General features: G+C 41.4%; 3 protein-coding genes across 3 annotated transcripts in view; 1 reads left to right on the top strand and 2 right to left on the bottom strand.

Annotated features, from left to right (window-relative positions):
• The window catches only part of cfap61 (cilia and flagella associated protein 61), a 42,021-nt gene extending 24,871 nt beyond the window's left edge, over window positions 1–17,150 (bottom strand). Inside the window, 16 exon segments of the mRNA XM_029425429.1 lie at window positions 6,269–6,397; window positions 8,360–8,566; window positions 8,808–8,834; window positions 8,836–8,886; window positions 9,602–9,728; window positions 10,219–10,355; window positions 10,591–10,630; window positions 11,199–11,293; window positions 11,451–11,642; window positions 13,074–13,206; window positions 14,990–15,110; window positions 15,204–15,271; window positions 15,526–15,602; window positions 15,812–15,962; window positions 16,120–16,277; window positions 17,134–17,150. Coding sequence (XP_029281289.1) covers window positions 6,269–6,397; window positions 8,360–8,566; window positions 8,808–8,834; window positions 8,836–8,886; window positions 9,602–9,728; window positions 10,219–10,355; window positions 10,591–10,630; window positions 11,199–11,293; window positions 11,451–11,642; window positions 13,074–13,206; window positions 14,990–15,110; window positions 15,204–15,271; window positions 15,526–15,602; window positions 15,812–15,962; window positions 16,120–16,277; window positions 17,134–17,136 — 1,716 coding nt within the window. The 5' untranslated portion in view covers window positions 17,137–17,150.
• Window positions 17,151–17,231: 81 nt separating this feature from the next.
• On the top strand, window positions 17,232–24,508 carry crnkl1 (crooked neck pre-mRNA splicing factor 1). Its single transcript, XM_029425817.1, has 15 exons — window positions 17,232–17,451; window positions 18,290–18,442; window positions 18,565–18,656; window positions 18,758–18,916; window positions 19,080–19,246; window positions 19,661–19,839; window positions 19,960–20,130; window positions 20,393–20,584; window positions 20,801–20,860; window positions 20,942–21,022; window positions 21,190–21,429; window positions 22,259–22,360; window positions 22,483–22,731; window positions 23,250–23,796; window positions 24,426–24,508. Exons 1-15 carry the CDS (start codon window positions 17,404–17,406, stop codon window positions 24,506–24,508), a joined length of 2,523 nt encoding a protein of 840 aa, XP_029281677.1. The 5' UTR covers window positions 17,232–17,403.
• Window positions 24,324–27,620, bottom strand: naa20 (N-alpha-acetyltransferase 20, NatB catalytic subunit). Its single transcript, XM_029425269.1, has 6 exons — window positions 27,482–27,620; window positions 26,796–26,820; window positions 26,585–26,675; window positions 26,069–26,204; window positions 25,563–25,708; window positions 24,324–24,657 (listed from the first exon to the last, which is right to left on the bottom strand). Exons 1-6 carry the CDS (start codon window positions 27,532–27,534, stop codon window positions 24,572–24,574), a joined length of 537 nt encoding a protein of 178 aa, XP_029281129.1. The 5' UTR covers window positions 27,535–27,620; the 3' UTR covers window positions 24,324–24,571.
• Window positions 27,621–27,858: the final 238 nt, after the last annotated feature.

The raw sequence follows: 27,858 nt of genomic DNA, 5'->3' as shown, positions 1-27,858 counted from the left end.
TATCACGGGATGATGAATGAAACATCTCGCTGAGGAGGCCGCGCAGCTCTCAGGCACAAACCTTACACATCCCACAGAATCTGTGGCGAGTGAAACGTGCTGAATATCAACAAGCGTAAGTATCCAGGTGGACTTCAGAAGACCGCTGGACATGTCTTCACTTATAATACCAGATGATAACACCAGCTGTGAACAAAGAAATCAACGTAGTACTCACACTGTTTTTAAAATGTTTGTTTGTACCGTCTGCCCCTGTTGGTGTAATAATCTGGTGTTTGCTCTTCAATCAGAGGTTAAAGAAATATATGAGAGTTGCAGTAAGTGCAGCTTCAGGGATCAAACGTGCGACCTGACAGTTGAGAAACACTTTTCCACAATAATTACAAAAGAGTCCCACAGGAATTAGTAGAACGCTGTGTTCTAATTTCCCGATCCCTCCATCAGCGAGCGTCTCTGGTCCTCGCACGGCGAGGCAGCTAATGGCTCCTTCATCATCTGTAATTAGGCAGATTGGCCCCACAATGCACCTTGTTGGATGAAAACAGCATCGAGCGAAACAAGGGGGAAACCCGAGGGTGAAATTAACCTTTGTGTAATATTCAAATAATTTCCATGAGGGCATGTGCGCCCGACATCTGTCACACACTGAGACATGTTGTAGCCTTTCAGTCGCAGGAAGAGAAGAGCTTCACAACACTAAGAACATCAATATCTTACAAATACTTTGAACTCAAATAAAAAGCTCATACTTTAGTGTCTACAAATACTTCAGAGCACGATTACTCAGATTGTTTTGAATTCAAATGTTTTTATTTTATCTTTAATACGTTTGATGCATTGTTGTCATCAGGTGGACAAAGTGTCCTGGTGGATTCAGAGATGAATAACTGCATTAGAAAGAGTTGAACGTTCAGGCTCCCTGAAGCGTCTTGCTATGAAAAATCAAATCACAGAACTTAGAAATTCTGCTTTTAGTGCAACAAGATGAAACTACAGAATAAAACGTTGTATAAAGTGTAAACATTCAGCAGCTCACTCTAAGATTCTACTTCAGTTTTGGATAAATTGCGCACATTTTATTCCCAAATGCAACAATAAAATATTCTGTAGAGGAGAGATGGAAACAGGTGAGCTGTAGAGGAGAGATGGAAACAGGTGAGCTGTAGAGGAGAGATGGAAACAGGTGAGCTGTAGAGGAGAAGAGGAGAGATGGAAACAGGTGAGCTGTAGAGGAGAGATGGAAACAGGTGAGCTGGAGAGGAGAGATGGAAACAGGTGAGCTGCAGAGGAGAGATGGAACAGGTGAGCTGTAGAGGAGAAGAGGAGAGATGGAAACAGGTGAGCTGCAGAGGAGAGATGGAAACAGGTGAGCTGTTAGAGGAGAGATGGAAACAGGTGAGCTGCAGAGGTGAGATGGAAACAGGGTGAGCTGTAGAGGAGAAGAGGAAACAGGTGAGCTGCAGAGGAGAGATGGAAACAGGTGAGCTGTAGAGGAGAAGAGGAAACAGGTGAGCTGTAGAGGAGAAGAGGAAACAGGTGAGCTGCAGAGGAGAGATGGAAACAGGTGAGCTGTAGAGGAGAAGAGGAAACAGGTGAGCTGCAGAGGAGAGATGGAAACAGGTGAGCTGTAGAGGTGAGATGGAAACAGGTGAGCTGTAGAGGAGAAGAGGAAACAGGTGAGCTGCAGAGGAGAGATGGAAACAGGTGAGCTGTAGAGGAGAGATGGAAACAGGTGAGCTGTAGAGGAGAAGAGGAAACAGGTGAGCTGTAGAGGAGAAGAGGAGAGATGGAAACAGGTGAGCTGTAGAGGAGAGATGGAAACAGGTGAGCTGTAGAGGAGAAGAGGAGAGATGGAAACAGGTGAGCTGTAGAGAGATGGAAACAGGTGAGCTGTAGAGGAGAAGAGGAGAGATGGAAACAGGTGAGCTGGAGAGGAGAGATGGAAACAGGTGAGCTGTAGAGGAGAAGAGGAGAGATGGAAACAGGTGAGCTGGAGAGGAGAGATGGAAACAGGTGAGCTGTAGAGGAGAGATGGAAACAGGTGAGCTGGAGAGGAGAAGAGGAGAGATGGAAACAGGTGAGCTGTAGAGGAGAAGAGGAGAGATGGAAACAGGTGAGCTGTAGAGGAGAAGAGGAGAGATGGAAACAGGTGAGCTGTAGAGGAGAAGAGGAGAGATGGAAACAGGTGAGCTGCAGAGGAGAGATGGAAACAGGTGAGCTGTAGAGGAGAAGAGGAGAGATGGAAACAGGTGAGCTGCAGAGGAGAGATGGAAACAGGTGAGCTGTAGAGGAGAGATGGAAACAGGTGAGCTGCAGAGGAGAGATGGAAACAGGTGAGCTGTAGAGGAGAAGAGGAAACAGGTGAGCTGCAGAGGAGAGATGGAAACAGGTGAGCTGTAGAGGAGAAGAGGAAACAGGTGAGCTGTAGAGGAGAAGAGGAAACAGGTGAGCTGCAGAGGAGAGATGGAAACAGGTGAGCTGTAGAGGAGAAGAGGAAACAGGTGAGCTGCAGAGGAGAGATGGAAACAGGTGAGCTGTAGAGGTGAGATGGAAACAGGTGAGCTGTAGAGGAGAAGAGGAAACAGGTGAGCTGCAGAGGAGAGATGGAAACAGGTGAGCTGTAGAGGAGAGATGGAAACAGGTGAGCTGTAGAGGAGAAGAGGAAACAGGTGAGCTGTAGAGGAGAAGAGGAGAGATGGAAACAGGTGAGCTGTAGAGGAGAGATGGAAACAGGTGAGCTGTAGAGGAGAAGAGGAGAGATGGAAACAGGTGAGCTGTAGAGAGATGGAAACAGGTGAGCTGTAGAGGAGAAGAGGAGAGATGGAAACAGGTGAGCTGGAGAGGAGAGATGGAAACAGGTGAGCTGTAGAGGAGAGATGGAAACAGGTGAGCTGGAGAGGAGAAGAGGAGAGATGGAAACAGGTGAGCTGTAGAGGAGAAGAGGAGAGATGGAAACAGGTGAGCTGCAGAGGAGAGATGGAAACAGGTGAGCTGTAGAGGAGAAGAGGAGAGATGGAAACAGGTGAGCTGCAGAGGAGAGATGGAAACAGGTGAGCTGTAGAGGAGAGATGGAAACAGGTGAGCTGTAGAGGAGAAGAGGAGAGATGGAAACAGGTGAGCTGTAGAGGTGAGATGGAAACAGGTGAGCTGTAGAGGAGAAGAGGAAACAGGTGAGCTGCAGAGGAGAGATGGAAACAGGTGAGCTGTAGAGGAGAGATGGAAACAGGTGAGCTGTAGAGGAGAAGAGGAAACAGGTGAGCTGGAGAGGAGAGATGGAAACAGGTGAGCTGTAGAGGAGAGATGGAAACAGGTGAGCTGTAGAGGAGAGATGGAAACAGGTGAGCTGTAGAGGAGAAGAGGAGAGATGGAAACAGGTGAGCTGCAGAGGAGAGATGGAAACAGGTGAGCTGTAGAGGAGAAGAGGAGAGATGGAAACAGGTGAGCTGTAGAGGAGAGATGGAAACAGGTGAGCTGCAGAGGAGAAGAGGAGAGATGGAAACAGGTGAGCTGTAGAGGAGAGATGGAAACAGGTGAGCTGCAGAGGAGAAGAGGAGAGATGGAAACAGGTGAGCTGCAGAGGAGAGATGGAAACAGGTGAGCTGTAGAGGAGAGATGGAAACAGGTGAGCTGCAGAGGAGATATGGAAACAGATGAGCTGCAGAGGAGATATGGAAACAGGTGAGCTGTAGAGGAGAAGAGGAGATATGGAAACAGGTGAGCTGCAGAGGAGATATGGAAACAGGTGAGCTGTAGAGGAGAAGAGGAGAGATGGAAACAGGTGAGCTGCAGAGGAGAGATGGAAACAGGTGAGCTGCAGAGGAGAGATGGAAACAGGTGAGCTGTAGAGGAGAGATGGAAACAGGTGAGCTGTGGTGAGCAGCCTGAAGGAGAAGACGCTGCACTGCTGGGTAACAGCTGACCAGCGGAGATAAAGATATGTTTATATTAAATGTTGCTGGTTATTACCTCCTACACAAGTCATCCATTAAAACACTTAATATTTACAAAACGTATCAGATGAACGATCACTTCTAAGCTGAGTGTCATGTAGACGCTGCACGTTGACATTTATTGAAAATGAGCATCACTTTATATGTAAAAACTCAGTATTAGTTATTTGCCTCCATGCATCCATCTGAATACTGCAGGAATTAAGCAGATGAGGTCATCAGATGAACAAAGCTGCGGTCTCATCTGCATGTGCGGTGGAGCAGGTGGAGCAGGTGCAGCAGCTCTTACGGAGCTGGAGAAGCCTCACCTTCCCTGCACACAAAGACTCTGTAATACGATCCTGTATTGACAGAGAGGGAACAGGTGCTTTAAATTTGATTAATCATCCCGAGGCCGACATCAGGAGGCAGAAGCTCTTATCTGCACGGCAGCCTGGAGATGGTGACTGCTGCGTTGCCGAGGCGAAGGGGGCGTTCTGGGTTTGATGGAGTGAAATGAACATGTGGGTGTACGCGATGACGCCTCGGGTCTAAAGAGAGCTGCTGGACATGTGGTAAATATTTGAAGTATAGGACATTAAAATAAATCACAGCCACATTAAGAGCGGGGGGGAAGATTTAAGAGCAGAACACAGCACTCGGGTAGGATTCAAACAGAAGAGCTGCCGTCGGCATCATTCACAGACGCGTTCATTCTTTTAGCAGATTCTTAGCTTTTATACCAAAGACAGAAGTTGTTCTGCGATGATGCTGAGACCAGCTGTGTGTTTGTTGTTATGTGGTTATAATATAGGTAATATTCATATTTTAAAAATGTATCTGAATATTAAACAATAAAATCTGAATCTGAAAACAGATCAAAGGTGATATTAGAGAGTATGAATAAAGGAGATGTTGCGTGAGGGATACGGACAGACGAGGGTTACTGCGTAAGCTAGGTGCTCTGCTTCTCTATTTATATTTGTTTATATTCAACATGGATTAGTTGTTCACAATTTAGCATTATTATCAGGGATTATTATAATTATATTAGAATATTAAAATGGTGCGTCAATAGTGACAAACAAACTAGTTGTTAACGGAGAGGTGTGTCGGGTTTAGTGGCTCCGCTCACCCCTCCCTCTCAAAGTGATTACACACTGATGGAAACATAGCTATGAATATTATATATATTAATATTATCTGTCTGCCTGTAGATCCTATAAAGCTCAAAACTCTATGACAAACATCTCATTACAGTTTACAGTGAAGAATGTGTAATAATGTAATTCATTAAGAAGAAAAACAAAAAGAAAAAAGAAATATATATATATATATATATATATATATATATATATATATATATATAAAATAATAATAATAATTAAATAAATAATAATATATATAAAAGAATAATAATAATAATTAAAATAATAATAATATATATTAAAATAATAATAAAATAAAAAAGAATAACTATCAGTGGTTTAAAGCTACATAGTTTTTCAGATGTTCTTTTGTACATTTCTCACATACATGTTGCAGTTTCTCTACATTTAGGATCTTGCATGTTATGTTGGATCTTTATGAGGACAGAGAAGGTGAAGAAACAAGCAACAAATCAAACAGAGTCTAAAAGATTCTTCAACCCGCCACACGGCCCATTACTCTCTTCTCTTCCTGTTGTATTCGTTTGAAGCCTCTTTAAGTGTGTTTTACACTTCAACTGACACTTCATCTCCTTTCAGTGCTTTTACTTTTAGTGCTTACGCCTAATTTAACACAACAAGTCTTTTGAGCACTTTGACCTATTTTACTGCTTGAACTATCTATTATATTTCTAAAGATGCAACAGTTCAAGTTTAGCTTTCAGCAGAAGTAAGAACTTCTTACAAATACTTTGCTTCGTTCCAAGTATATTACTTTAAATTATAGTTGCGATCCAAACGTCTTCATAGATATCAAATATAAGTGAGTTGACCTACAGGACAATCTGTGACGTATGTACGTACGTAATCTGCTCGTAAGGAAATAAAGATGTGTTTTAAATAAAATGAGCAAACTCTTTTCTACAGGTAAGATGTTTAAGTGTAACACAGAACTTCAGTACCATGTCTGTTACTGTGTGACTTTAAATGTAACAGTTGTTGATCATTCCATCATGTTGTGTTTTCTACCCGTCTGTTTCCCTGAAGCATATCATCAGTCGCTCTCTTCCCTTCTGAAACAGCGCCGCCTAGTGGTCACATTAACGCCCTGCTGCCTCTGTCCGCAGCCTTCAGCTAATCTACATTCCCTGGCAGGCTGCTTCCCTGTCAGCCAGCTGCTGCTGTGCCCACCTGCTCCTCGGTGATCTGCCTGGAAGGCCCGTTGATGCCAAGCTCCTCCAGCGGGTAGATGATCTGGCGTCGTGGTCGGACAGGAACCGCACAGTTGAGGACAGAATCCAGATGGTGGACGCAGGAATTCTGGGTGCAGAAGAAGAGGGCACAATGTCAGAGAGCTCTGAAAGACAGAATCCCCCTCGGAGGTGAAACCGCAGCAGTGTGGGGGCCCGGGAGGCAACGGGAAGTGATAATGAGCTCAGGTGAACAGGTTGGGTGATGCAAGATTTCCACCACTGATATGAGCTGCATCACCCGGCGCTGCACACAGATCATTCTCTGCTTATCTTCTGACATTATTCTATTTGCACATCATCATCTCCCAATCTGGTGCATGTTTGTGGAAGGTAATTAGCAGAGGAAGTGGAGGCCTCTACATGTCGAGGAAAGGTCTTATTATGGTGTGGAGAGGTGGAGCTGGCAGCACTGCCGGCACCTGCTGCCCCGACCCCGGGGACAGCAGCCTGCTGAGGGCCGCACTGCAAGAAACTACCTGCTCAAAACTATTGTACATGAACAAGTCCATCTGTCTCGTCGGCCCGAACAGCTACAGAACAGTCGGGTTGCAACTTATGATTGTTTTCATGATGGATTCATCTGCTGATTAGTTTCTACATTAATCAACTGAAAGATATTCATGTTTAATATGATATGAAACGCAGGAAATCTCCGTAATTGAGAGGAAACAGAAATTGTGTCGCACAAATAATCAAGAATAATGAAGTTCTGGTGTTTCACAAAAGGAAAAAAGTATTATCAAACACAGGTGTATATCAGGTGCATCATCTCACAAACTACAGCCAATCAGCTTTGAGCATTGGTATTGTTGTTTTCACACCATTTTAAAAACTATATATATATATAATACATTATAATAATATAATAGTGTTAATAACAATATAATATATATAATGTATTATATATAATATAATAGTGTTAATAATACATTATATATAATGTATTATATATAATGTAATAGTGTTAATAATAATACATTATATATAATACATTATATATAATGTATTATATATAATATAATAGTGTTAATAATAATACATTATATATAATTATATTATTATAATGTATTATATATAATACATTATAATAATATAATATATATAATGTATTATATATATTATAATATAATAGTGTTAATAATAATACATTATATATAATGTATTATATATAATACATTATACATTATATATAATATAATATAATAGTTAGTTAATAATAATACATTATATATAATTGTCTTATGAGATAGATTATATATGTTATTAGAAACACTGTATATGATAAGATATTAGAAGTACAGAGAGAATTATAATATAATAGTGTTAATAATAATACATTCTATATAATACATTATAATAATATAATTATATATAATGTATTATATATAATATAATATAATAGTGTTAATAATAATACATTATATATAATGTATTAATAATAATAATAATAATACATATATATACTGTATTTAGATAGATAATATAATATAAATAGTGTTAATAATAATACATTATATATAATGTATTAATAATAATAATAATAATACATTATATATAATGTATTATATATAATATAATATAATAGTGTTAATAATAATACATTATATATAATGTATTAATAATAATAATAATAATAATACATTATATATAATGTATTATATATAATTTCGTGGTATTTGACTTTGAAGGACAAACATTTGACCCGTTTGTAAAGCTCTAGCTACTATTCAGAGCTACACACTGATTTAGAAGCGAAGCTTTACAGAAGATGTGAAATTGATCGTGCACGTTAGTGAGTCGACTTATAGTTTATATTCGTGTAATCTGTGTTAACTTGTTAAAAGTGAAGTTTCATTCATCATCACTGCATGCGAGGTGAAATGAATGTTCATGAAGGATATTTCTTGCAGTGTATGAACTGAGGGTCATTACGCTAATGACAATGTGTATCTGAGCAGACGTGCACGGAGGCTGGAAGGGTCCCAGAGACGAGGGGCCAGTGAGGGCCCGAGGGTCCCTGTGCACCCACCTCCCGGCTGTGATTGGGAGGGTACACTCTGTGGAACAGGCAGGACTTGTGCGCCAGCCGGAGGAGCTCCTTAAACAAGTGTTTGCTGAAGTGCTGGAAGGAGGGTTTGAGGACAAAGTGGCGTATCTGAGCGTGCTCCTCGGAGCGGTGATGGCTGAAGTAGATGAAGTTCTCGATGTTGTAGTGGGAACAAATGTATTTGATGTCCTAACAAAGACAGAAGAAATAATGAAGATGTTGATAAACTTGCATAAAGATATTTCTGTAACATCGTGCAGTACATGCTGAGCACACAAAGCTTTAATATTATTATCGTATGTTTCCAGATACTCTTCATGTGATCTACTTTAAAGTGAATCTCAACGAGTTCAGCACTTATTGATCCTGACAGACAACATGCAGCAAACCTGATACTTGCAGTTTCACGTGAGGGAGTAACTGCACCCACCTGCTCGTCTCTGATGATCAGTACCCCCCACGACCTGAGCGTGCACCTCGGCCACGAAGGCCTGCAGCGGCACGCCGCCCTGTGTGAGAGCAGAACACGGTATATGTAAATGTGTGTGTTGCATTGACTCTGCACCTTCGCGTATCAGCCCAGTGCCATAAATACACATGAAGCGGCTGCAGAAGTAATTATCGGTGCTGGAGCTGCGGCGGTGACAGCTGGGGTGTCAGTCAGAGAGGAAAACCCGCTCAGCTGAATTCTCACCAATCTGTTTCCTGGCACGCGTGCGATATTCCTCGTTATTCCAAGACAATCATCGCCAGCTCGAGTCACACGACATCGTCCAAAACAATCATCATGTCATTTTAAAAGTTAAGGTTGAGCCAGTTAGAATTTCAACCTTGATATGTTTTCTCCATTTACTGTTTATGGTTTCCAAACACAATGTTACAGACCAGATGGTTTAATACTGAATACAATGTTGTGCACACTTAGCGTAGCTACGTTAGCGTGAGAGTTCCAGTTGTTCCACAAATAAAGAAAAAACATTGGCAAACAAGTAAAAAGCATAAAAAGTAAATACGCAGATATATTATATATATAAGAGAAGGTTGAGTTTCACCCTGAAGTCACAGCTTCTGCATGTAGATGCATTCATATCAATCTAGCAACTTACACATTCTGGGGGATTGATATATGATGATATTTCAGCATTACACTTGCAGTCTGAAGAACATTCAAACATTCACATGCATAGAGCGGCTGAAACCCCGGGTCACTGTGTTTAGACTGACCGGGTCTCTGCGCGTCTCATAGAAGCAGTCCAGGTCCTGCAGCAGAGACTCACTGAGTCTCAGACCCTTCACCAGGTCAGAGACCGCCAGCCGGTCTGCAGCCAGCGCCGGCCTCACCTGCACACTCCTGCAAGAACAAGCACAGCATGAGCACAACCTGAGAGGAACACTGGTCAGTTTCAGAGTATTATAGCATCTATAGTGTCTTTATATTGTGTTCTGCCACTTTACATTTAATCAGAACAAACTATCAAGCTGTTCTTCTTCTCTCTGTCCTGAGCAGCTGCACTGACTCACTATCACCTCTAGAGGAACACGTGGTATTACAGCCTGGACGCAGCGCAGCTAGCTGTTAGCATGCTAACTTCAGGAGATATCTGACACACAGACGTGTTTAACGTCGACACTGTGACCTCTTCACACTCTGATGATGAGGTTAGATCTTTTTTTATGTTTGTAGTATACATTCAGGCAGATCTTACATGTTGACAGTTGGAGCCATAACATGTGTGGGGACCACTAACAATATCAAAGTTGTACACATCCTGGCAGCCATAAGACAGCAACACTGACCTGACATACTGATGCAGCCTGTAAGAACCAATAGGATGACCCACCTGAGGCCGGCGCGGGGGAACACGTAGAGTTCACGGGGCAGCGAGCTGGTGGCGCGGGGGGGCACCCTGAGGAAGCTCTGCAGCAACAGGAACTCTGGGGACAGCGTCGGGACGGTGATGAGGCAGAAGTCCACGTCCTGACACACACACAAACAAGGACAACTAAAACCAACAGACAGACTTCCTGGAAATCAACGTCACGTCTATTCTGTGGCTTTAAAATCTGCCTGACGTGTAAAGGAATCATTTCTGCACCTTCATACTTCCTGCACATATTACCAATCCAGATAACTCCACATGAGTATCGTCTGTTTATGGAGCTGGTAAACAAAGACTTGTGTTCTGCACCAGTCATGCAGAGATGATACTTACAGGGAAAAGTTTGAATATATGTGGAATAAAGTCCAGTGATCTGGAAGAGAAGAAGAATAAGGGGAAGTTAAGTGAAGATATGTGCGAGTGCCAGCTTCAGAACCGAGCTGCTGATCACTGTGAACAACTGGCCCAGCAGTCTGCCCGCTGCTTCCAGCTCAACTTCTCGCCTTCAACTCTGTCACGCTGTCACTATAAGCGCAGCTCTCATTAATAACATGCTCACTCTCGGCAGGAAGCCACTCCACTCCATATTCAGTAACAGCTGGGAGGTGCGGCGGCAGTGAGAGCAGCTCAGCAGGAGCCAACTAACAGCCACACGGCCTGCTTTAACACAGCACATGACTGATGTCACTGCGGACGGCTGCCATCAGTGCCGTCAACTTTCAATTATGGAACACTTTTTATAATGTAGTTCATTTGTTGTATCTGTTATTAGGCGTCTATGAACTACAGGAATATAATGGAAGCTGCATGGTGCTGTGTCCTTTCCTCCGCTTACACAGCAAACATTAAACACATGATTACAGTTCACATTGGAAGGTTTCAAAGCGTCCGATGAGCTTTAAAGGGCACACGTCATCACACAGACTGTATCTCCACTTTACCTCGTTTCATAATTCTTCTCAATAACGAAGAACTGAATACAGACGGCGTTGGATCTCTTTGAGGAACATGGTGCTGCGGTGGGCTGCGTCTCCTCCTGATGACGATAACAACAAACAAGTGGAAGATAAAGACGATGCAGACGATGCTGTGTTGGGAGACAGTGTTGTCTACTACTTGTAAGCTTCATCATTTCTGTTTTGTATCCGACCTACAGCAGCGAGACGGAGTTTGCAGCAGTTATTGTGATTCACCTGCGGTGATTTGTCGGCGTGGGTTGTTCTGGGTTCTTCTCCCCTCGAGTCGGACTGAGCGGCAGGTACATCGGGTTTCATTTGCTGCAGTTTGTAGAAACCATCAAACTCACTCAACTCAAAGCTGTCGTGCAGACGTTTCAAATCCACAACAGAAGTGAGACTGATGAAGCCGACGACGACTCCGTCACTCTGAGAACACACATATTTACACAGAGTAATATTAATATTTCACTATAACATATCTATAACCCGGCAGCCTTAAACAGTTAGAGGTGTTCAACACGTAACACTGTGGTAGCTGTTCCCTCCTGCACACGTTTAAACAGCAGAAGAAGAACCTGGTCGTTACAAGAGAAAGAGTCTCACGTGTGATCTGAAGTGTAGAAACATATTGTTAGAATAACAATCCTGTTCAATGTTTTGGGTTTAGTTGGGGAAAAACATTTAAGTAGTTCATTTAAATGTATTTATTTATATCGTATTTTATTATTATTATTATTATTGTTTTATTGCATTTTTTCTTATTGTGAAACACTATAATTATTATTATTATTATTATTATTATTATTATTATTTACTACTATTATAAAAACTGAGGTGCAAAGTTCATTATTGACTTTGGAAAACATATTTGACGGAGCACTCTCACTTTAATGTCCATGTAATAAAACATTCCTCAACATCGTATTACATGTTACAGATTATAAATACTGTTTTAGAATGGGATTAATAAATTAATAAATCTTTGTCATGATTTGAATTTGGGTTTACGAACAGCTATTAATTCTGTGTCTCTAAAAGATCATCCAGCAAGATCAGAAAACAACCCTTCTGAATATTTAAAGGAATATTCGTGAGGGTTGAGGCATCGAGCAGAGAGCAGCCCGACCCTCGGGGGCAATGCTTCACTGTTTGTTCTCCGAGTGCTCAACATATTCAGACAAAAAGCCCAAAATGCTTCAGATGTCTGGACACAATATGTTCAGTGAGAGCATGTCTTGGCCAAGTATCAGCTCGTATCTGCCATATGCTGCCATGAACATATGTCAGCCCGACTGGCGGGGAGGGGAGAGAAGATCTGTGGCGTCCCAGATCCCCAGGGAGCGCACCCCAGCAGGGCTTCTGACAATCAGTCAAAGCATCATCAGCGAGCTGCTGTTAGATTATGTACCAGAAATTAAATCACATAACTCGCATAACATCGTAACACAGGAGGGAGAGCTGCAGTTAATGGTTTCAATGTTAATTATTCTGCTGGAGGATTAGCGGTGCAGCAAGTGGAAGAGGAAGAGGATGAAGGTGAAGGTGTCGTGGTTGACGGTTCATTTCAATTCCACGCGCACATTTCAGAGATAAATTAAAAAGACAAACTCTGTGCTGGAGATAATCAGGAGAACTTTTCTAAATCAACCCTGGAAATATTTCTACACTATATAAAACTGAGATTTCATCTCAAATGCAAGTTCAGTCTGGTTTCCTTATAAATATAATATATAAAGAATATAGAGTCTGGTGTGGAGAGCAGAACATGTTCAAAACATTTCAATAAATAAATAAAACATTAACCTGAAATAAAAACAACAGCAAAGAAAAGTTGTGTGTGTTTAGTGAGGAACAAACCTCACAAACAGACGTGCGATCTTCCTCGTTCTGAGACTCAGAGACGTCCACCAGGAAGTACGGCCGGTCGATGACCGACAGAATCTTTGTCTGCTCTTCAAATATCTTCATTACGTCATCGTGATCTTCAACCCTGTGAAGTACACAAGAGGAGTCGACTTCTTTAAGCACCGATCCGTATTGTTTGTATTACAATGAATCTAATTACTGTCTGCAACAGGAAAAGGCTTATTGATACTGTTCAGCTAATAATTATGAGTAACTCAGCAGCTCCTCAAAACCTTTTGGCCTCTTTTAGATCAAATGTTTGGTTCTCCGGCACATTTATCAACCTGCTGGAGAGTTCTTCTGCCCCCAAGTGTCCAAAAGAATCCACTGCTGCAGCTTTAAACTTTACAGTTACAGCACAACAGCTCCACTTCCATTGAATTCTGCTGACAAATACACTATTATCTATTATTATTATTATTATTATTATTATTATTATTATTATTACTATTATTATTATTACTATTATCTATTATTATTATTATGATTATTATTATTTTTACTATTATTACTATTATTACTATTATCTATTATTATTATAATTATTATTATTACTATTATTACTATTATTACTATTATTACTATTATTACTATTATTATTATTACTATTATCTATTATTATTACTATGTTGAAAGGAGCCAGTTGAGGTGGTTCGGGCATCTAGTAAGGATGCCACCTGGGCGCCTCCCTAGGGAGGTGTTCCAGGCACGTCCAGCTGGGAGGAGACCCCGGGGAAGACCCAGGACTCGGTGGAGAGATTATATCTCCTCACTGGGAACGCCTCAGGATCCCCCAGTCGGAGCTGGAGGATGTGGCCCGGAGAAGGGAAGATTGGGGTTCCTTACTGGAGCTGCTGCCCCCGCGACCCGATCCCCGGATAAGCGGTAGACGATGGATGGATGGATATTATTATTATTACTATTACTATTATTATTACTATTATTATTATTATTATTATTATTACTATTATTACTATTATTACTATTATTACTATTGTTATTATTATTACTATTATTACTATTATTACTATTATTATTATTACTATTATCTATCTATTATTATTATTATTATTACTATTACTATTATTATTATTACTATTATTACTATTATTATTATTATTATTATTATCCCTATTATTACTATTATTACTATTATTATTATTACTATTATCTATTATTATTATTACTATTACTATTATTATTACTATTATTACTATTATTATTATTACTATTATTACTATTATTACTATTATTATTACTATTATTACTATTATTACTAGTATTATTATTATTACTACTATTATTACTATTATTATTATTATTGTTATTACTATTATTATTACTATTATTATTATTACTATTATTACTATTATTATTATTATTATTATTATTACTATTATTATTACTATTATTATTATATTACTATTATTATTATTATTATTACTATTATTATTATTTTTATTATTATCATTATTATTATTATTACTATTATTACTATTATTATTATTACTATTACTATTATTATTATTACTATTATTATTACTATTATTATTATTATTATTACTATTATTATTATTTTTATTATTATCATTATTATTATTACTATTATTACTATTATTATTATTACTATTATTATTATTATTATTATTATTATTATTATTATTATTATTATTATTATTATTATTATTATTATTATTATGTGCTTCTAAGGAAATGTGGGAACAATAACTGACTCAGCTCATGAAGAACTAAAGATGGAGGCAAATGTTGACATGCGAGTCCAGCACCTTGATCTCCACAGCCTGTTCACTGCACTATATGAACTTTAAGTGTTTGAGTTGTTAGTGTGGAGGACTCAGCTGACTCACCTGGCAGGGCGGATGTGAAGCTTGGGGCAGTGCTCCCGTCTGTGGCAGATGAATGCTAAACACTGAGGCCCGGGGACAGTGAGGCGCTGCAGCGGCTTAAACATCTCATCCAGCGCCGGCTCTGGACAAACAGAAAATCACAAGACTCGGTCTCTTCAAAGTTAACGTTTGAATAATTGATAAACTTAACAGTTCATTTGAAGCCGCTCGTCACCTAAAACACCAACGTTCGGGCTGACCAGGCAGATGTATTCAAGCTCTGCGATGGCGTTAAAGACAGCCCTGTAAAAAGAAGCAGAGCAACAAGGGGATTATAATCTGGCAGACATTAACCTCCATGAATCTACATTACGGGGGTCCTCTAACCAAAGCACATTAGAGTAACTACAGCTTTTAACGTTAATGTCATTTGTCTGTGAGTTGAACCCTGACAGCGTCATGTTCAGTCCAGCTGTCTGTAATCAACACACGAAATACACTATACAGTTTTACTCCACTTCAAAGACAAGAAGACATATATCCTTATGTTTTCATACCTCATTATTTCTTTTACACTTGCTGTTGTGAAATCTGGCTGTGCCACGAAGAAGTGGAGGAAGAGTGTGTTCACAGGCTGTGGAGGGAAGAACAGTTAGCCAGTTATCTCTACAGATGTCAGTTCACTGCATCTAAGGAGCAGATTTACTTCAAACATCAAATAGTGAAAAACTCTTAGTATGAGAACATTAGTTCTGTTGGCTCAAATATTCATGTGATCCTGTACAATTAAAAACGACACATAGACAGCATCAATCTTTAAAACACTTCATGAATGATACACACTGTGCATTTTTTAGCGCTGAAGTGTTTTTGCAGGAAAGGTTCCCAAAGAGTCTGATCCACCAAGTCTCCAACAGGGTGATCGAAGAAGGAAGCGTGAGCCACAATGTCTCCCTTCTCATTGGCCACAGTCACGGCCAGATTGGCTTTCTCTCTGGAGGGTCCAGGAGAGCAGAGAGGAAACAAGCACCAGTTATTGACACATTCATGGACAGCTGATGATCAAAGCCTTGGAGTACCTCTATACAAAAAGTTAATTACTGTCTGCACTCTAAACTTAAGACACTAAACAAAGAAATGTTTTCTCTTACAGAAGATGAATTATATTGACTCTTCCAAAAACCGCCAGAGCTGCAGGACTGGTGAGGTTTCCAATCCCCTGAGCATCAGCTGATTCGCTTCTTCTGACGGTCACGGTTTCCTCTTGGCCACTGGCTGAAATGAAGGTCCTCATCTTCACTTGGACTGACTGGTTTTAATAGGACAACAGGATCATGTCAGCCACAACAATATCAACAACAACAGCAACATCAATGACATATGTTAGCTTCACATTAGCAGTGGTTTGGGAAGATGTCAGGTCCTTTAGTAAAAGTTCTAATACCACACTGTAAAAAAAATTATTTAAAGTATTAAAAGTACAAAAATGTCTAAATGGAAAAACTCAAGTAGAGTTTAAGAACCTTGAATTTGTACAGTAGGCTACTTCAGTAAATGTACTTATAGTTTCATCCAACCACTGGTGGCCGAATGCTGGTTTATTATTAGCTAGTAACGCTAGCTAGTTAAAGTTTGAACGTTAACCAGCCAATAACCACCGTTACTCACCTGTCACAGTCCCCCTAATACACTACAACGTTAGTCTTATTGACGAACTTTATATTACTTGTGGGTTAAATTAGAAGCAAAAGTGTGCATAGCGGTTAGCTAGCGGTAAGTTAACGGTACATTTGTGGTTGTAGTCTTAGCTAGCTGTTAGCTAACACAAACTCTGTAACCATAGTAACAGAACGCTGCACCGTTTAAATGGTGCATTCAAGGGCTCCTCGGATGTCCCCTTTTCCAGAGATGGGAAGTCGTTCTTCTGACTTCGTGATTTTGTCCCAGACTTTTGCTGCACCAGTAGAGTACATTTCCTAAAACCACACACGTATTGCTTTACCTGGCTTGTTATCAGAGTTAATGCTAATAAATAACTTGTAAACTAGGTAACTCTACGTGGACAGCAACTGACGGTTACACTATTCTAATAGTATATTTAAAATTACATCATGTTGGCAAAACAACTTGATAGGCAATAAGTGAATTAATAAAACATTTCTTACCATCAACCCAACATTTACTTTCGTCCGCCATTTATCTGCGCAATATGATGTCGACTCGGCAAACCGTGTACCAAACGTTTCTCCAATTTTAGGAGAAATCATTTCCCCGATTATTCCGACAACACGTGAATGCAACTCGCGGGGCATTGTGGGTACTGTCATGGCGGCTCGCGCTTGATGTGACCAAAACGTTTCGTTACCTGTTTATAGTTGTGTTGGTGTCGAAACGAACTACTTCTTCGTAATTTTGGGTTAAACCTGCCAGTAGAAATGGCTTCCACCGCGGCAGGCAAACAGCGGATACCGAAGGTGGCGAAGGTAAGAAAACAAAGCTCAGTAAAACTGCCATGAGCTGCTAAGCTAATGCTAACAGATAGTTAGCGCTAAAGTTGAATAGAGCAAAGCGCCAGATAATGCTCACGTTTGTTTTTAAACCACGACCAGGTCATATATATCTGTCATCAAGGTTACGAATATACATTAAATTATTGTTTTAGAGTGGTAACGTTAACGTTAGCCAGCCGGAAACCGCATGTATTTCTCCAACATGCTGCGCTTTGTTTGGGTTTCCTGTTTCTTTATTTTTAAATCTACTGTACTGAGTCAGTTATTCCTGTTTTTGTCTCAGAGTTCACAATATTTTATAAATATGTAAAACAGGCTTATTATGTTTTTTAATATTTACAAAATAGAGTTTGCTGCATTACTACATGTACTAGTAGTGGAGGATAGATCATTGTTTATTCCATACACATACAAGTGTGCCAAGTACCCTCATGGATTTAAAAGGCACCTTTAGTGTTGAACCCGAGCAGTGTTGAAACAATTGTGTAAACAAAGATAACGTCTTAAATTAAATAATAAATGGTCTCCTCCCCAAAGGTCTAGAATTCAGAATCAGAAATCCTTTTTTAGTCTCACAACGGGGAAATTTACCAAAATGAAATCGTACACAAACGATGTTTCACCATCTCTTAAAAGCTGAGTTGGTCGCATACCAAAAATATAAACACAATTCTGTTTTTGTTTTTGCTCCCATGTTTTCACAAGTTGAAATCAAAGATCTAACTGACTGCTAATGTTTTGAGTGGTCTGTTATTGTGACCAGCCCCCCTGTGTGTTGCAACATGGTGTTAAAGGACTTGTTGTATTTCAGGTGAAGAATAAAGCTCCCGCCGAGGTTCAGATCACTGCTGAGCAGCTGCTGAGGGAAGCCAAAGAGAGGGAGCTCGAACTTCTGCCGCCGCCACCGAAACAGAAGATCACCGATGAAGAGGAGTTGAATGATTACAAACTCAGGAAGAGGAAGGTAAGTGCTGACATCTGACCAAAACAGATGAGATTCTCCAAGTCATATTTGACATTTTAACCTCATTACTTGCCCAATTGTTTTAACCTTATGTAAAAACAATTGTCTGCATTTTATTCCAGGGGTTTGAGGACAACATCAGAAAGAACCGAACTGTCATCAGTAACTGGATCAAATACGCACAATGGGAGGAAAGTCTGAAGGAGATCCAGAGGTATTGAGCCTCCAGCCAGGAAATTCTCTTTATTTCTTTAACAGTCGCACACACGTCTCTGCTGAATAGTTTTCCCTCATCGCTGCTTCCTCTGATTTCAGGGCTCGTTCCATTTACGAGCGAGCGCTGGACGTAGATCACCGCAACATCACCCTGTGGCTGAAGTACGCCGAGATGGAGATGAAGAGCCGGCAGGTGAACCACGCCCGCAACATCTGGGACAGAGCCATCACCATCCTCCCACGAGTCAACCAGTTCTGGTACGAATAAAGTTTGTAGCTAACAGTTTGTGTTTCATTTCGTAATTCACATTTACAGACAGATACAGTTGTACCGTAAAGTGTCGATGGAGAATCTTTGTGTGTTTGTTGCCTACTTTATACTTTCTTTACATTGCTATTTGACTTTTTCCCCCTGTAAAAGGTACAAGTACACCTACATGGAGGAGATGCTGGGGAACGTCGCCGGGTGCAGGCAGGCGTTTGAGCGTTGGATGGAGTGGGAGCCAGATGAGCAGGCGTGGCACTCCTACATCAACTTTGAGCTGCGCTACAAGGAAGTGGACAAAGGTCGCACCATTTATGAGCGATATATCCTTTTGTTGCTGTTTCCACGTGTTGTGCTCTGAGTATTAATCCACTGAGAGGAGGAGGTGTGTCAACATCATACTGAAGGACCAGCAGCAACAATGACTGTACAGGGAAAGTGACGAAAACTTACACTATGGTCCTCCTCCAGAGAATGTTGAAAGTCAAGTCATGTCACTCAGCCAGAAGCAGAACTAGTTCACGTTTATCATCATTATGGCTGCAACTAACAATTATGTAGAATGATACATTAAGTTAAACATTGAATTGCAAGATAACATCTTGTTTTGTCCGACCAACAGATGTAATCCACAATGACGTATATCAGAAACTGAAAGCAGAGAATGTTCTTTGCTTGAAACTTATTATAAAATGATATTTGTTTGTCGTGTAAAAACCTCCTTAACTCCGCCGTACTCGTCATCGTTCACCCCAAAGTGAAGAACTGGATCAAGTACGCTCGCTTTGAAGAGAAGCACGGCTACATCGCTCACGGCAGGAAGGTGTACGAGAGGTCTGTGGATTTCTTCGGAGAGGATTATGTGGACGAAAACCTCTTTGTGGCCTTCGCCAAGTTTGAGGAGGCGCAGAAAGAGGTTTGTGCAGAAGTGAAGCCACCTGTGGTTTGTTGTTTCGCTGGAGAGTTATTTAAAATGTTGATCTCCTCGTCTTTAGATTGTGGAACGAGCTTGACAAATGGAATCTTTCCTTCACAGTTTGAGCGTGTCCGCGTCATCTATAAGTACGCGTTGGACAGAATCCCGAAGCACCAGGCGCAGGAGCTCTTCAAGTTCTACACGATGTTCGAGAAGAAGTTCGGGGACCGGAGAGGAATCGAGGACGTCATCGTCAGCAAACGAAGGTTCCAGTACGAGGAGGAGGTCAAGGTATTAACACGGAACTCAATGTGTGACATTCTGGTTATTATCACATGAATACAAACAATACTTTGTTTTTATTAATAATAACAATCTATTTAGTAATACACTTATAATAATGAATCAGCAACAACAACGTTACAAAGTGCTTTAAATGAAAAATAAATAATGTACAAAATAAAAGCTTCTTTTTTTAAAGTTATGTTTTGAGAAGTGATTTAGAAGAAGTGACTTCCTGTCGTCGTCACTCACATTGTTCTGCTTCTATCAGGCGAACCCTCACAACTACGACGCGTGGTTTGATTACCTCCGCCTGGTGGAGAACGACGCGGACCCCGACACGGTGCGGGAGGTTTACGAGAGAGCCATCGCCAACATCCCCCCCATCCAGGAGAAGAGACACTGGAAACGATACATCTACCTGTGGATCAACTACGCTCTGTACGAAGAGCTGGAGGTCAAGGTCGGTTGACGAGCGTGTCTCCATCGTCTGTCATCGTGTCGCTGCGTTAGACTTAAGTAGTGCGACGATGGGACCTGTCGAAACTAATCTTGTCTCGTTGATATTGTTTTGTTCTTGACTCATTAGTTTGTTTTAAACAATGTAAGTTAACTGAACCTGCTCACTCCATCTCTCCACCAGTCACCTAACCTTCTGATTAATCTGCTAATCATTCAGGATCCTGAGAGGACGAGGCAGGTGTACCAGGCCAGTCTGGACCTCGTGCCGCATAAAAAGGTCATTAAGTTTGTTTGCTTTTTCTTGTAATGAGTCAGAGTTATAATTTTAAAGTCTGATAATCTTATGTTTTTATTTCAGTTCACGTTCGCTAAGATCTGGCTTCTCTACGCTCAGTTTGAGATCCGGCAGAAGAACCTGCAGGGAGCCAGAAGGGTCATGGTGAGTGTTCAGCCGGCCACAGCTGTCTCACTATAAACAGCGTACGAGAGGAACATCGAGAAACACCCGAGAAGCAAACGCATAACATTTAACACTAAAAGACAAAAGCGGGACACTTTTCTGAAACACTTGTGTGATGTCCACCCTTCGTCGTTCCTCTTCTTCAGGGTACGGCGATCGGTAAATGTGCGAAGAACAAACTGCTGAAGGGTTACATCGAGCTGGAGCTGCAGCTGCGTGAGTTTGACCGCTGCAGGAAGCTGTACGAGAAGTACCTGGAGTTCAGTCCGGAGAACTGCACCACCTGGATCAAGTTCTCCGAGCTGGAGACCATCCTGGGAGACGTGGAGAGAGCCCGCGCCATCTTCGAACTCGCCATCGGACAGCCTCGACTGGACATGCCAGAGGTATCGCTTTTCTTTCTAGGGCCGGACAATATGGACTAAAGAAATCAAACATTTATTACATTTGTTATTTCCAATTCTTTTGCTTTAGTTGGAAGTTAGACGCTGTAGGAAAGCACAAACACAGTCGTGAAGCCGAACAAATGACGCTTGACACGAGACTAAGTTAAATAATAACTGATGACTACAAAGTTTCCAGTTATCCACTGAAACTATGAGGAGGGAAAGTAAAGTAACCTAATCAACACTCGATGATACAAGTGTGTGGAACTCGAGCCAAAGATACAGTTTAAGATTTGATCAGTTTACGTGAAGACGGTTAATCAAAGTGATTAAAGGTTTCTTCTTTAAGCTTCAGGCCTTTAGAGCAGGGGGGTCAAACTCATGTTAGTTCAGGGGCCACATGCAGCACCATGTGATCTCAGGTGGGCCGGAGCAGTGCCATCATGATAACCTGTAAATAACAACAACTCCACATGTTCCCTTCGTTTAGTGCAAGAAAGTACAAATACAAAATGTTCAAACTTTATCTTTTTACTAAACATTAAGAACAACCTGACATTAAAAGAAGGAGCAATGTCAACAATATTATCAGTTCATCGTTTACACACGTGTGTTACAACGTACAGATCAGTGTGTCTACAAAGACACAACACATTTAGTCACAGGTATCTGGAACAGGATTTTACTTTATCATCAAAACAACTAATGTTTACACTTTGTGAAGTCGTCCCGCGGGCCGAGTGTTTGACACGCCTGCTTTAGAGCGTTGAGCTCTGGAATGATGAAGTAAAGGTGTTGATCATTATTTTAAAGTGTCTGTTGTTCTCAGGTGCTGTGGAAGTCCTACATTGACTTTGAGATTGAGCAGGAGGACTTTGGAAACACCAGGAACCTTTACAAAAGGCTGCTGCAGCGCACGCAGCACGTCAAGGTGAGACCTGATGTTGCTCATGGAACATCTGGCAAAAGTTTTCCACACAAATTAACCAACTGAGCATTGCTGTGAGGTGATGACCTCTGACTTGTTAATGTCCTCCGCTTCCTGCCGCGCAGGTTTGGATCAGCTACGCCAAGTTCGAGCTGTCCATCGACGGCCCCGACCGGCTGCAGAAGTGCCGGCAGATCTTCGAGGAGGCCAACAAGGGCATGAGGAGCTGCGAGGAGAAGGAGGAGCGGCTGATGCTGCTCGAGTCCTGGATGGACTTCGAGAAGGACTTCGGATCCGACGGCGCCATGGACAGAGTGAGGAAGCTGCTGCCGGAGAAGGTGAAGAAGAGGAGGAAGCTGACGGCCGAAGACGGGGTAAGAACTGCACATCAAACTGTTTGTGGATCAGCCGTGTGGAGGCTCCTGCTCGTTGCTTTGAGCTCTGACAACCTTTGGATGTATTTTACACAGTGAATAAATACTTTGTTCGAGTCTCGATGTGTTTACTGATCGTAGGAGTCGGTCTACGTTCTGGTCGATTCATCTCGTCTTCATCTTTAGTGTTTAGAAAGACGTTCATACAGCTCCAACACTACATTAATCTTTCAACACGTGTGAGCTCTATAAAGTGACATCAAGACGAAATATATTCCTGTTTCAAAGTTTAATTTGTTTTCAGAATACTGTTCTATAATCAAAGTAAATTAGATTTTAGAATTAACACCAAATATTAAATTGATGATCAATATTCTTTAAGTCAAAGCTTCTCACGAGGATTTGATGATTTCTATAATTGTAAACTTAATATCTTTGTTCACTTCAGAATCCGTAAACGTGATTAGTTGCAGCCGGTCACAGAAATTAAACTCGATCTCCCGCTTTGGTTCTTTCAGTCGGACGCAGGTTGGGAGGAGTATTACGACTACATCTTCCCAGAGGACGCCGCCAACCAGCCCAACCTCAAACTGCTGGCCATGGCGAAGATGTGGAAAAGGCAGCAGATCGTGGAGGAGGACGAGGACATGGGCGAGAAGAGTCCAGAAAGATCTCCCGAAATGGTTGAAGAGACGTCGTCACCGCCCTCGGCTGCAGCGCCTCCTGAAAACGACTCGGACAGAAACTCTGTGACTGAAATGGAGCAGGAGAAGAACGGGAGTCGAGATGATGACGGCAGCAGCAGCAGCGACAGTAATGATGAAGATGGAAAGAAGGAGAGCAGAGAGGAAGAGGAGAGCAGCGATAGCAGATATGAGAAGAAGAGCAGAGAGGAAGAGGAGAGCAGAGATAGCAGATATGAGAAGAAGAGCAGAGAGGAAGAGGAGAGCAGCGATAGCAGATATGAGAAGAAGAGCAGAGAGGAAGAGGAGAGCAGAGATAGCAGATATGAGAAGAAGAGCAGAGAGGAAGAGGAGAGCAGCGATAGCAGATATGAGAAGAAGAGCAGAGAGGAAGAGGAGAGCAGAGATAGCAGAGAGGAAGAGGAGAGCAGAGAGGAAGAGGAGAGCAGAGATAGCAGAGATGAGAGGAAGAGCAGAGATGAGAGGAAGAGCAGAGAGGCAGAGGAGAGCAGAGATGAGAAGAGCAGAGAGGAAGAGAGCAGAGATAGCAGAGATGAGAAGAAGAGCAGAGAGGAAGAGGAGAGCAGAGATGAGAGGAAGAGCAGAGAGGCAGAGGAGAGCAGAGATAGCAGATATGAGAAGAAGAGCAGAGATGAGAAGAGCAGCAGAGAGGAAGAGCAGAGAGGAAGAGGAGAGCAGAGATAGCAGAGATGAGAAGAAGAGCAGAGAGGAAGAGGAGAGCAGAGATGAGAGGAAGAGCAGCAGAGAGGAAGGGGAGAGCAGAGATGAGAAGAAGAGCAGCGAGGAAGAGGAGAGCAGAGAGGAAGAGGAGGAGTAGATTCATGTTTTGTAGTAAAGTTCATCCTGGATCCTTTTTCTACAGTTTTTTTCTTGAGTAAAACAAAAGCAGCTGATGAGCGATCTTTATTGTTTGTTTTCTGCATTATACAAACATCTGTTCAAACGGGCCTGCTGTGTTATTTGTTAAGAAAAGGTTCCTTTAGAATGTAGAGGGCGTGTGCTGGATCATGTGGCGCTCTGCGCGGCGCTCTGCGCGGCGCTCTGCGCGGCGCTCTGCCCTGAAGAGTCACTGACAGTTAACTATGTACAACGTCACTGAGCTGTAATTCCATATAAAGAGCGTCAGAGCCACGGTGTTATTCGATGTCCTCTGGTCTGACGGGATGTGGCAGCGGGACGATGGACTTCTTCTCCGTGTCTCTGGACAGAGCTTTCCTCATGTCTGCAACAAGAGGAAACGTATTAAATGGTTGTTCAAAGCCGTCTCTGCTCGTTCTGGAGGAGCGGCGTCGTGTCTGCTGGGGCTAAAGAGAAAACTAATAATCCAGCGTGCGTGTGTCAACACGTCATTAAAAAGGGTTATGATGTAGATTTATACAATTTAATGTGTTGCTCAAAGCTTTGAAAATAAAAAGAACGTGCAGAACAATGTTTCCAAAGAAAACGTTTCTTCCTGCTACGTTTCTCTTTGTTTGAGCTCATTCATCGTGTTAGTCGAGCAGAACATCAACAGCAGTAAATAAAACCATCTGCAGAAGCACCTGAACGTACCACAGCAAATAACTCCAGCACCTGAATGCACCACAGTAAATAACTCCAGCACCTGAATGCACCACAGCAAATAACTCCAGCACCTGAATGCACCACAGTAAATAACTCCAGCACCTGAATGCACCACAGTAAATAACTCCAGCACCTGAATGCAGCACAGTAAATAACTCCTGCACCTGAACGCACCACAGTAAATAACTCCAGCACCTGAACGCAGCACAGTAAATAACTCCAGCACCTGAACGCAGCACAGTAAATAACTCCAGCACCTGAACGCAGCACAGTAAATAACTCCAGCACCTGAACGCAGCACAGTAAATAACTCCTGCACCTGAACGCAGCACAGTGGCACTTTTTTTCCAAACTGCTATCAGCTGTTTTATCACTTAAGGTCATTTAACAACAGCTGAACTGTGTGTTGACTAAATGAAGCAGGTTGATATATGCAGAGGACTGAAAGGTAATGTGTAAATCTTAAAGTTTTTCTTTTAACTCGTGACTCGTTTGATTTGCTTGACAGGAAACCTTTAGATATTAAAAAGATCCTACTTTTATTCTCAGTTTCCATAATCTCACCGTAAGCGTCTTCGTCAGGCTCTCCGTTGCTGGCCGAGTAATACTCGATCACCGTCCTGTAGACGCTGTAGCCCAGACGTTTGTACATGTTCACCGCCACCTGGTTAGAGACTCGCACGAACAGATCCACGAAGAAGCCCCCCTTCCTACGAGAAAACACAGGTCACAATTAAAGACTCGGCCAGACAACAGCTGTTAATTCATCAGACGAGATCCAGTGGAAAGTGGAAAATATGTATTAATATATAGAAAGATGAATATTTCCTGGGCGTTAATCGTGAAACGTTCACAGCGCAGACACAATGTATGTCAACAAACTAACAGACACTTTAATAAGATGTGTGCAGATGAGTATTATATTTTGTTACAGTATTTGCTTTCACATTTAAACCTGTGTTTAATTTATCTCATTTCTATGATGTAAAATTGACATTGTTGCCGTGGCAGCGCTGCAGATCCAGACTTCCCTGCGTGTGCGTGGGCTTCAGGCGACGCCACGTACGAACCTCTCTGAGATCTCCTCCAGCATCTCCATGAGTTTGGCCGCGAGGCCGAGTCTCCTGAACTCGGGGGCCACAGACAGAGCGGTGACGTGACCGTGCCACTCCTCGCGCCCCACAGATCCCTCCGCCTTCCCCATGACTGCAAACACGCAACAGGTCAGCCAAAAGAAATTTAAATAGAGTTTATTTACTAAAAAACGTGTGACAGTAGGAAAACCACAGGTGGATGAACTCTTTATGAAATATTTACTTGGGTTTTGATATGATTATGTATCGTCAGTTGTGAGACCTTATAGATAGGCATCGGACGATATGAAACGTTTGTGTCTCAATTATCCTGGCCAAAGTAATTACAAATAAATGCAATATATGTGTATAAGTCATAAGTCATGATTATTACTATATCACTCCTCATCTGGAGCTAAATTCAAGTTTCTTTGAATATATTGTTGTATTGTAAAATAATGATATAAAAACAAACAATAGCTAAAGGACATTTAAATGTGTATTTATTCTTACTGTAGCCCATGAGTTCCCCACCAGGAGCCTCAGCAACGATGAAGTACTCCGGCCAGTGAGCCAGGTACTGCAGGTAGAAGGGGATCCCATACTGAGCAGGTCAAAGGTCAAACCACACACTGCTGCTGCACATACAACGTGTTATTCTTACTTTATGACAATAACCTACATGTAAAGTTAAACATTAGTGGCTCGCTGATGTGAAGGATACAGTTTCTGTCAATGGGTCCAGGTTTCTGTTGGACAAACATCAGTTAATATAAAACTTAAATGTTATTTATACATTGCATGCTTAAAATCACTACAACCATTTTTCCTACGAGAATGTTAATATATTTTATGAAGATACAAACACACCAAACTCAACCGAATTCATTTCAGTTTTTCATGAATATTTACCTGAAAAATCTAAAAAGTCATATTTATTTCATCAGAGTTTATCAGTATATATATAATATAATATAATATAATATAATATGAATACCCGACCAAACACCATGATTTCCATACGACATTATTCGCTAAAGTGTTAGCAACCTTGGCTAACTAGCTAGCCTAAGTAGGAAAACAGATTCCATTTATTACCGAAAGTTAGTTAGTTAGACTGATTAAATGTTCGCCGATTAGTCCAGATGACACTAAAGATTCACAAGGTGCTTCAGTCCGGCATTGACAAGTGTCATTATTACCGACTGTTCAATTCACTGCTAAATTCTCGGTTTTTTTAAATGGAGTTTGGCACAGCATTCTATCCAGTCAACATCTGTGATCACACTTGTTAGCATGCTAACGCTGCTGCACCCCAAAAACAGGATGTGCCGATGACACCGCCCCATAGACACAGCAGCGTTTTACTAAACAGAACCTATATAGGAACACCGACCAGACTTCACTCACATATTGTTGAATTTAAATAAATCATCGCAGTTAAAGGGTCTTAATGTTGTCATCTTGGCTTGTTGCTCTGTGTCCTTTCACCTCACAGAGGAAAAGAGACATCGGCTTACTTTACAAGGCAAAAGAAACAGAACAGCGCCCCTGTCGGACCGGAGGAGACGTTGTACAATTATACTATACAGTCAGTAGCCAGTTTATTAGGTACACCTGATTAAACTAATGGACTTTAAAACAACATTTCTGCAATACATGTTTGGTTTAGTTGTGTTTTAGAGGTGCTGATTTAACTTTATGGTATTTTTGGAGGATGAGGTTTGTGGTGCTGTTGGTATGTATTGCATAATACTCTCAGGTGTTTCTATTATTTTTTCCAGCCC

This window comes from Cottoperca gobio, chromosome 24, assembly GCF_900634415.1.
Source record: "Cottoperca gobio chromosome 24, fCotGob3.1, whole genome shotgun sequence".
NCBI classification, from domain to species: Eukaryota; Metazoa; Chordata; class Actinopteri; order Perciformes; family Bovichtidae; genus Cottoperca; species Cottoperca gobio.
This window is presented reverse-complemented; position numbering and strand designations above follow the sequence as displayed.